Raw genomic sequence first — 9,069 nt, 5'->3', positions numbered from 1 at the left:
AAGTCCTGGACCTGGTGGCTTGCTTTCTCACTTTCTCTCTCTCTCTCACTCTGTCCCGCTATGATCAAATTAAAATAAGTAGATAAATAAGTAAAGTGGAAGAATTCTTTTAAAAAATGATGATTGGGACCATTTATCCAGCAATTCAGATTAGTTTTTTTTAAAAATAGATGGCTGGATCCCACATGGCCAGCTGCATGGTTGAGTCTAGCCCTGACAGCTTGAGAAACACACCAGGCATGTGTCTGTGTGTGCCCAAAATCCCAAAAGGAGGGAGAAATGGAGAAGGGACTGTGGCATGCCCACCCCTCATGGGCGTGCTTTCTCACTCTCTCTCATTGTGTGGTGAGCACATGGACCCTCTGGCAACATTTTTTTAAAAGGGGATGGAGGGGCAGTTTACCAAGGTGTTACCAACTAAAATTCAGAACACAGTGTGGTATTTTGATAACTAACTCCACTTGTTTTGGTAGGTGGGGAAAAGTGGAAATGTCCCAGCAGGCACTACGGTGGACAGCACCATCACGCATCCCTCTGAGTTCGACTTTTACCTCTGTAGTCACGCAGGAATTCAGGTAATTTAGAAGCTAGTCCAGATCTTTGACTCGATAGGGAAACACTTGCAAATTCAGCAACTAGCTTGAATAGACTCATGATTCAACACCGCGCTTCACTTGGTTAATGCTCGGGTCCTAGAACGGTTGTCTTTTTGCCTAGGTATCGACTGGCAGGTGTGCTAGGCAGAAATACTTTTGAGTTTAGGGAGCAGGTTTCAATTCTCTCCTCTCAGATAGTCAACCCTTTTCAGGCATCCGTTAAAGATAAAATTCTCTCTCCAGGGAACCAGCCGTCCTTCGCATTACCAGGTCTTATGGGATGACAACTGCTTCACTGCAGACGAGCTCCAGCTGCTGACGTACCAGCTGTGCCACACCTACGTCAGGTGCACTCGCTCCGTCTCCATCCCAGCCCCTGCGTACTACGCCCGCCTGGTAGCCTTCAGGGCAAGGTACCATCTGGTGGATAAGGACCATGACAGGCAAGTTCCTTAGGCAGGATAAAGACCTCTTTCTATCTTAATGCATGTTTAAAAGATGAGCTACACAGAAAAAAATTGTATTAAACCTTATTCATTCATTTATTTAGAGAGAGAGAGAGAGAGAAAAGGAAAGCGAGAAAGCAAGCCACCAGGTCTGGTTCATGAACTGCATTCGGCCATGTAGGAGTCCGGTGCCCTCAACCACCATGCCACCTGCTGTCCCCTCAGAAAACTTTTTAAAAAAGGGAACTGCAGATGGCATAATGGTTTTGTTGCTGAACTCCCGCATGGCCGACAGCAATTTGAGTCCCAGATCTGGTGGCTTGAAACACACCAGGCATGTGTATGTGCATGGTCAAAATTCCAAGAGGACAATGGAGGAGAAGAGATCGTGTTGTGGCCATCATCCCACTCCTCCGCCGATGGGGGGTGATTTCTTGCTTTTTCCGTCTCTGTCTCTCTGGCAAGTGCACGCACCCTATGGCAAAAATATCTTTAACAAAAGAAAAGAAAAAGAAAAAGAAAACTTTATAAAAGATTTAAACTTCATGGGGCTGGCAGGTGGTGTGGTGGTTAAGGCGCTGAACTCTTACAGGGCCACCCACACAGGGTTCAAGTCCCAGACTCAGCAGCTTGAAAATCATACTGGCGTGTTTGTGTATATGCCCAAAATCCAAGAGGAGAATGGAGGAGAAGGGATTGTGGCATGGCCATTCCCTCAGGAGGTGATTTCTCACTTTCTGTCTCTCTGTCTCTGTCCACTGAGTGCATGTCCCCTATGGGGTGGGGGGGAGAACTAAACTAAAAAAAAGGGGGAAACTAAAAAAAAAAAAAAAAAAAAAAAAAGAAAGAATTAAACTCCTGTAAGGGTTTAAATTGCAAGGAGGAAATAACATCGCAGGTGCCTGTGGGAGTTTATAATGTGACTTTGGTCCACAATGCTCAGGTCTGTTTGTACACACGTCTCTAAAAGAGTCTAACTTCGACCTGCCACTTCCTGTGAGGAGAATTCCCGAACAGTTCACTTTGCTTTCAGTACAATCTGGGAAAATGCATCAGAGTGAACCTGGGTGTGTGTGTGTGTTGTGTATGTGTGCGAGAGTGTGAGTGGGCCAGACCATTCTCACCCCCAATAGGCATCTTTAGAGAATCCGACACTTCGACCTGTTACTCAGCTACGATTAAATAGCCAAACAAGTTCTCTGCGTTGATTTCTTTTTCCAAATGACCATCTGTGAAGTGCAGCAGTTTCTGGGCTCTTCCCCAAGTTTGAATTCAGCTGCTAAGCAGTAGACATTCCACTGCAGGTCTGTTTCTGTGAGGGCTGAGATGGCTGTTCCAGAAGCCGCCAGCTGTGACTTCCACCTTGCTTTCTGGGTACACGTGTGTACAGTCAGCACCTCTGTTAGCCAGTGACTGCGCCCAGTGGTGTGTTAGGGGCTGGAAAGGCTCAGGTCATTGAGAAATGTTTCCTGCCCGTGGGGACTTCTTGTTTTGGTGTGAGCGACAGTACAGGCAAATAGAGAAGTGACAGCTAGCCCAAATCAGGGGAGAAAAAAGTGCCGCGGGCCATCAGCAGGTGGGGTGTTACGGAGGCAGCTACAGTGGATGGGCAGAGTTTGACTCTGTAAAGAAGAGAAAAGAATTTTCCAGGCACAACGGAGAGAGCAAGTGCCTCGTTTGGGCAGCAGTTAGGTTTTCTTCGCTAGAGCTTTTAAAGAGGAGCAGCAGGCGTGAGACTGCAGAGCGTGTTAGAGCAACCTCGTCTTTATCACATGTAAGCGGGGATTCCAGGGACAGAATAGCAGACTCGATAGTTAACTGGGTGTGAGCGGCAGACGAGACGTAAAGTAAAACATGTGACTCAGAGTCTGGTTGACAAAGATAATCATAATCATTTAAAGAGAGAGGTCATGGGGGTCAGCAGGTGGTGTGGTTAAGGTGCTGGATTCCTACATGGCCAACCATGGTTCGAGTCCCAGATCCTACGACTTAAAATCAAGCCAGCTGCATGTGTGCCAAAAATCCCGAGGGAGACAGGAGAAGAAGGGATTGTGGCGCAGCCTTACCCCCGGAAGGAGATTACTCACGGTCCCTTTCACACATGCCATAAGGCAAACATCTGAAAGAAAAAGAAAAAAGAGAAGGCAGATGCAGGATAGTGAGTTACAGTTTGCCAAGTCCTTTCTATCACACGGTGTCCTTTAGAAGTATATTTAGGGGCCAGCAGGTCAGGTGTGGTGGTGAAGGTGCTGGACTCCCACATGGTCAACTGTGGTTCAAGTCCCAGACCTGGTGGCTTGCTTTCTCACTTTCCCTTTTTCTCTCTTTCTGTCTCTCTCTCGTCAAATTAAAAGAATAATAATAAATAAAATTAAATAATTATTTTTTTAAATATCAAAAGAAGTATGTTTGAAAGTTGTGGTTGTTATTCCAAAAGACTAAAGTTTGAGGTACTTGTACCTGTCTGATTTATACAGCTAGTGAGGGGAAAGCAAAGGAACTGACATGTTGACATGTGCTGAGTGTCTACCATGTTCCAGCACCGCGCTAGCCACATGGAGCTATTCATTCACAAAAGGCTATTGAAGCCAGCATGCGTGCCAGGCACGGCGATACGACGGTAAAGGAGATGGACAAAGTTACTCCTTTTGTGGCCTTTATATTCCAGTAAAGCAGTCAATAATTACCCTACTAATAGCTTAATTGCAATTGCGTTTAGTAGCATGAAAGGAAAATATGGGACTCTGTGAGAACATGTTCCAGCTCTGACCTGGACTTTGAGGTCAAGGATTTCAATGGGGAAAATGATATTTGTCCAAAGAACAAGCAGGAATGAAGTGCAAGCCCTTCTGTAGATAGTGTTGAAGATTTGGGTCATCGCAGACATTATTTTACCGAATTCTTTTTTTTTTTTGGAGACTTTTTGCTATAGGGCGCGTGCGCTCGTCGGAAAGACAGAGAGAGACAGAGAGACAGAACGCAAGAAATCACCCCCCAGGCGGAATGGGCATGCCGCAATCCCTTCTCCTCTCGGGATCTTGGGCACGCACACACACGCGCCCAGTGAGAGTTTAAGCCCCCGAGTCCGGGACTTGAACTGCGGTCAACTACGTGGGAGTCCAACAACATAGCCATTATGCTAACTGCTGGTCCCTTTACTGATTCCTTAGAACAGCCCATTAAGTAAGTAGGATTGCATCTTTCAGTTGAGTAAGCTGTTGTCGAAAGAGACATAACAAATTATTTAAGGAACCAAGACTCGATCTGAAGGTCTTCTTGACTCCCATGTTATTTGTGCTATTTGAAGCGTGAAGTTCAAAGTGGTCTTCTGTCACACCTGGTGTCTTCTCTGTTTTCTCTCCAGTGCCGAAGGCAGTCACGTGTCGGGACAGAGCAACGGCCGGGATCCTCAGGCCTTGGCTAAAGCTGTGCAGATCCACCATGATACCCAGCACACAATGTATTTTGCCTGAGAATCTCAGAAAAAGAACTCAACCAGTTTGGCATCCCACGCAGCCTCAAAATGTCCCCAATGCCTGCCACCTCTAGAGAGGGCCAAGTTGGCTTCAGGTGGTCTACCAGCAGCTCGGGATAGTTGCACTGATCTGTATTTTGCAGCACTGTCTGATGCGTCAACAAAATTGAGCCATTTTTTTAAAGCAGTAGATGCTCATAGATGACCTTTTCTGATGCACTGGACCGAATTTTTACCTCAATGTGCAAAGGCCGATCGGCCTGAACTTTCTAAAGGACTTTATGAGAAAGGTTTCTATGGAATATTTTGCTAGCTGTGGTGTTCACCGCATCCCTCTAGTCTTAGAAGAGAAGATTAGTCCTTTTTTTTCCGCATCCATTGAGTGGGGTGTATGCATAGGTGGGAGAGCAAAACCAAACAATCTTCTTCAGTTCAGTGTAACTATTTGTGTGGGTCCATAGACTTTTCGATGGAGATGTCTGACTTTGCCACTGTAAATGCCTTTAACGAGCATTACTTTTTGAACGTTTTACAGAGTTTTATTCGTTTTACTACTTTTTCTTATTGATCTCTGCAGACTCGCGCTGGTGCACGTGTAGACTGCTAGGCGATTGCACTAAATCTGGCTGCAGATTCCAATAGGCAGTTCTCTGATTTGGTTGACCTTTGTGAATGTGTCACGTCAACAGTTGCAATGCATGTCACAGTGACAGATAACACTGCCATGGTACAAGTACTCATTTTCTCCCTATTTGAGAACAAAAAATTAGCTTTTAGTATTTTTCCAAGTTTTCAAAAGTGCCCATTTTATGCTGCTCTGTGGTTTGTTAGATCTAAATGATTTTTAAACTTTTCTCATAGAAAGTTAACTTTGGCAATAAACATTTTTTAAGGTCCTTCCTGTTCCTTCCCCCGACAAGGTAGTTTTCTAGATGAGATTTCAGTATGATTTTATCAGCTATTTCTTATAGATCATAACTTGGCAATTTCTGAAACCAGGCAGAAAAGACATATATTTCCATGCCTTTTTAAAGAATTATTTTTACCTATTTTATAGTCACAGTTGTTGTCGTGTCACTTTGTTTTAAAATAAGCTAGAACCAGGATGCTTCCTTACTGGCTAGGCCTTGCCAGTCCGTAAGGTACATTGAGTGATGCTGCAACTTGCAAAACTGTACCAGCATTTAAAATATTTTCCCTGGGAATCAAGGTTACTCTCACAATTTCTTGCAGTGCAAATTTCTTGCTTAATCTTTCGACCTGAAATATACTTGGTGGGTTTTCCTTTTATTAAGCTAAAACTGTATAGAAGAAGTTCCTTTTTCTTCACTAGCTTCTGGATTCCACTCCCTAGGGAGACAGAATTCCTTATCCAAATGAACGGAGTTGATCTAAAGCAAACATCAGATAAAGTGCAGCGGAAACTGTATTCTGTATTTAGTGTAGATAATACTTCGGGAGTGGACAGCAGTTACATGGAGTCTTGGTAGTTTCCAGCCAGTGTTTCCCAGACCACATTTTACTCACCTGCAGTTCTCTATCCTGGAGTGAGAGATGGAAAGGGTATGAATAGCCCAGAGCCATACTCCATATGGCTGAGGAAGGGACTTGGGGAAGAGGCAGACTCACCATTTTGGGATTTTCTTTTTTTTTTTCTTTTTTTGCCTCCTCTGTCCGGAAACTGCTGGTGGGGGAAACACTGGATCTGGTGGTAAAGGGTGTTTGCTTGAACTCGTTAGCTGGTCCAAATCTCTTAAGCTAGCCTTCTCAAAATCCCAGCAATATAAAGCACTGTTTTTCTCCAGTCATTTAAACAAGCTTGTACATACATTGAAGTTTACATTTCTGTGTGCTGTCGATCAGCGGCGCCGCCAGTATTTGCTGAGACTGGTCTCCAAGAGCGTTGTTATCATATCTGTCGAGTCCCGCAGCTCACTGCAGTGGATGCAGACGCCCGAATCTCTGCAGATCGTGAGGCGAGAGCAAGTTCTGTGACCGAAGCACAACGTAGGCAGGAGTGGCGACATGGCAGATGTTCATTTCTTAAGACTTTCCTCTTTTGCAAATACCTCACGTGGATAATACAAATCAGGACATGTTGGTGAGGGCCTGGCTGCTGCTTTTATTCACACTTGTTCAGGGAGAGCACAGAAAAGACCCTTCAGCGTGGCCATTCCAGACCCAAGAGGAGGAAACATGGAAGCGTTTAGGAAGGACTCACTGAAGTCTAAGATGTGAAGAATCTTGGTGGCTGGCTGGCTGGCCAGCGGGCCCCACACCTGCACTTGAGTGCCTCGGGCTTCCTTGGTAATAACGCACAGAAGAGTGTCACATCTCACCTGCTCCTGGCGCGCACGGAGTGGGGAGCAAAGCGCAGTGCCCAGAAGCCCTGGCTCACCTGCCTGCAGTCGGGTTCTACGCTCGACCTGGAACTGTAGTTTGTAAGCCCTCAGTCAGTCCCGGCACGCTGGGATGAATCAGTGTGGTGGTGGAGGAAAAGCCGGGAGGCCTATTTTTATAGGAAAACAGTGCCACTAAGGGTGCAATGCTGTCATTTGGGACGAAAAGAAAGCAACGTGGAAAAACTAGGATTATTGGGAAGAACTTGCTGAGGGGTGAATCTTTAAGAGTATTCACCGCGGAGTCAGAGTTGCAGCGATACTGCAGCACTGTTGCAAGTCTGATGCGTGGCTTTCATTTCAATTGGCTTGACAATTTGAACAGGTTACCCCTTCGGGACCGACTGAATCGTTATGCATGTGTCAATCAATGGGAGGTGTGCATTCTCTAGAAGTAGTTTTGAGCTGTTTGGTTTTTTTAAAATGCAGCCTGTTTAGGCACTGTCACGTGGTGTGAAAGATTTAAATGTAGCAATGCTAAGGAGTAACAATTTGGGGCTAAGGAATGGGGACATTAAGAAAGTGGTGAAGACCCAAATGTTGAACTAATTATGTTTCGTTGTTATTTTTAGCTGTTGAATCCTGAGCGGTTTATAAAGTGAAGGAGCTGGCTCTGTGCAGCCAGTGTTCTGGGCAGGCAGAACGTCTTCATTCTTACTGTAAATTCTACTTGCTGCTTCCAAAGGTGATTTACAAGCAGACATGTTGTAGATGGTCTGTATTTTAGAATCTGGTGCCCAGCCTCTATCAGAGTGTACCTACCTGGCTCAGCTACCTACCCGTCCCATGGGAAAACAGAATCCGTTGTCTAACAAGGCTCGCACTCTCCACCCTGCCCTCGTGACCTTTTGTGGACGTGCTGTAAGATTTTCTTACTCAATAGCAAGGTGGTAGCTCCACTTTCATTGTGAGAAAGTGGGGGCTGAGGGCATTGTGTCAATACTGCTTCAACACCAAGAATCTTTCCTTGTAAAATTAAAGGAAAGATCTTGTTAGCAATTGACCATTTTCTTATGCCGTGCTGTCGACATATTCATGCTTCTTCTGTCTAGTGGCTGAAAATGTTTGCATTTGTTCATTTGACTAATGGTGTGGGTTTTGTTTCTATCTTGTTAGACTTGTAATGTTTTCAAATGTATTTTATGAAATTTGGACTGGATGTATGTCTCTAGCAATACGAGGTACTTTCTAAACTACAAAGGGAGGGGGTTGTATTCCCATGTTGAGATAAGATGTTGGTCATTTAAAATTTGCAATTTTTTTTTTTTTGGCCTGCAGGGATATTTTGTGGTCATGTGTTCCCCCCCCAAAAAAAAAGGAAAGAAAGAAAGGAAGAAAGAAAGAAAGAAAGAAAGAAATAAACAGGCATTCTTGTGCCAAAAGTTGTTTTTCTTGTCATTTGTCTAATAAAATGGAGTGCGCTGTAAAGGCAACATGCAGGGACCAGCAGTTGGCGTAATGGCTATGTCATTGGACTCCCATGTTGTTGACTGTGGTTCGAGTCCCGGACCCAGTGGCTTAAACTCACACCAGGCGCACATGTGTTCGTGCCCAAGATCCCGAGAGGAGAATGGAGGAGAAGGAATCGCAGTATGGCCATCCCCCCTGGGGGCTGATTTCTCGCTTTCTGTCTTTCTGTCTCTCTGTCTCTCTGTCTTTCTGGCAAGCGCACACGACCTATAGCAAAAACCTCTCCAAAAAAAGAAAAGAAAAAAAAAAAGGGTAACATGTATACTTGCTTTATAAAAACAATTTTCTAGTGGCTGGCCGGTGGCTTGGTGGTTAAAGGTGCTGGACTCCCACATGACCAACTGTGGTTTGAGTCCTGGACCTTGTGGCTTGCTTGCTCTCTTTCTCTCTCTCTCTCTCTCTTACTCTGTCCCTCTCTGGTCAAATTGAAATACATAAATGAATGAATAAATAAAGTTAAATAAAATAATTTTTTAAAAAACTCCTAATTTCCTCAATTTGAGAAATTTTTATACAAGAACGGTGAAAATACTTTGTATTTTTAACTCTCAGGTCTCCCTATTTTTAGCAATTGCTCTTTGTGAATTTAAGAAGAACTTCTAAGCAACATTTCCTAAATGACAACTTTAACAAGATTTATCAATTTTTTTTGAAAGGGTTTTTTTTTTTTCACTATAGGGCAC

At 44.4% G+C, this 9,069-nt stretch overlaps 1 protein-coding gene across 1 annotated transcript in view; it reads left to right on the top strand.

The window, feature by feature from the left end:
* The window catches only part of LOC102485565 (argonaute RISC component 4), a 46,520-nt gene extending 38,222 nt beyond the window's left edge, over positions 1–8,298 (top strand). Inside the window, exon 17 of the mRNA XM_006148686.2 lies at positions 4,407–8,298. Coding sequence (XP_006148748.1) covers positions 4,407–4,515 — 109 coding nt within the window. The 3' untranslated portion in view covers positions 4,516–8,298. The remainder of the gene's footprint in view (positions 1–4,406) is intronic.
* Positions 8,299–9,069: the final 771 nt, after the last annotated feature.

Source organism: Tupaia chinensis, unplaced genomic scaffold (assembly GCF_000334495.1).
Source record: "Tupaia chinensis unplaced genomic scaffold, TupChi_1.0 Scaffold000239_1, whole genome shotgun sequence".
NCBI classification, from domain to species: Eukaryota; Metazoa; Chordata; class Mammalia; order Scandentia; family Tupaiidae; genus Tupaia; species Tupaia belangeri.
The sequence above is the reverse complement of the archived record's forward strand: the minus strand, read 5'-3'. Positions and strand labels throughout refer to the sequence as shown.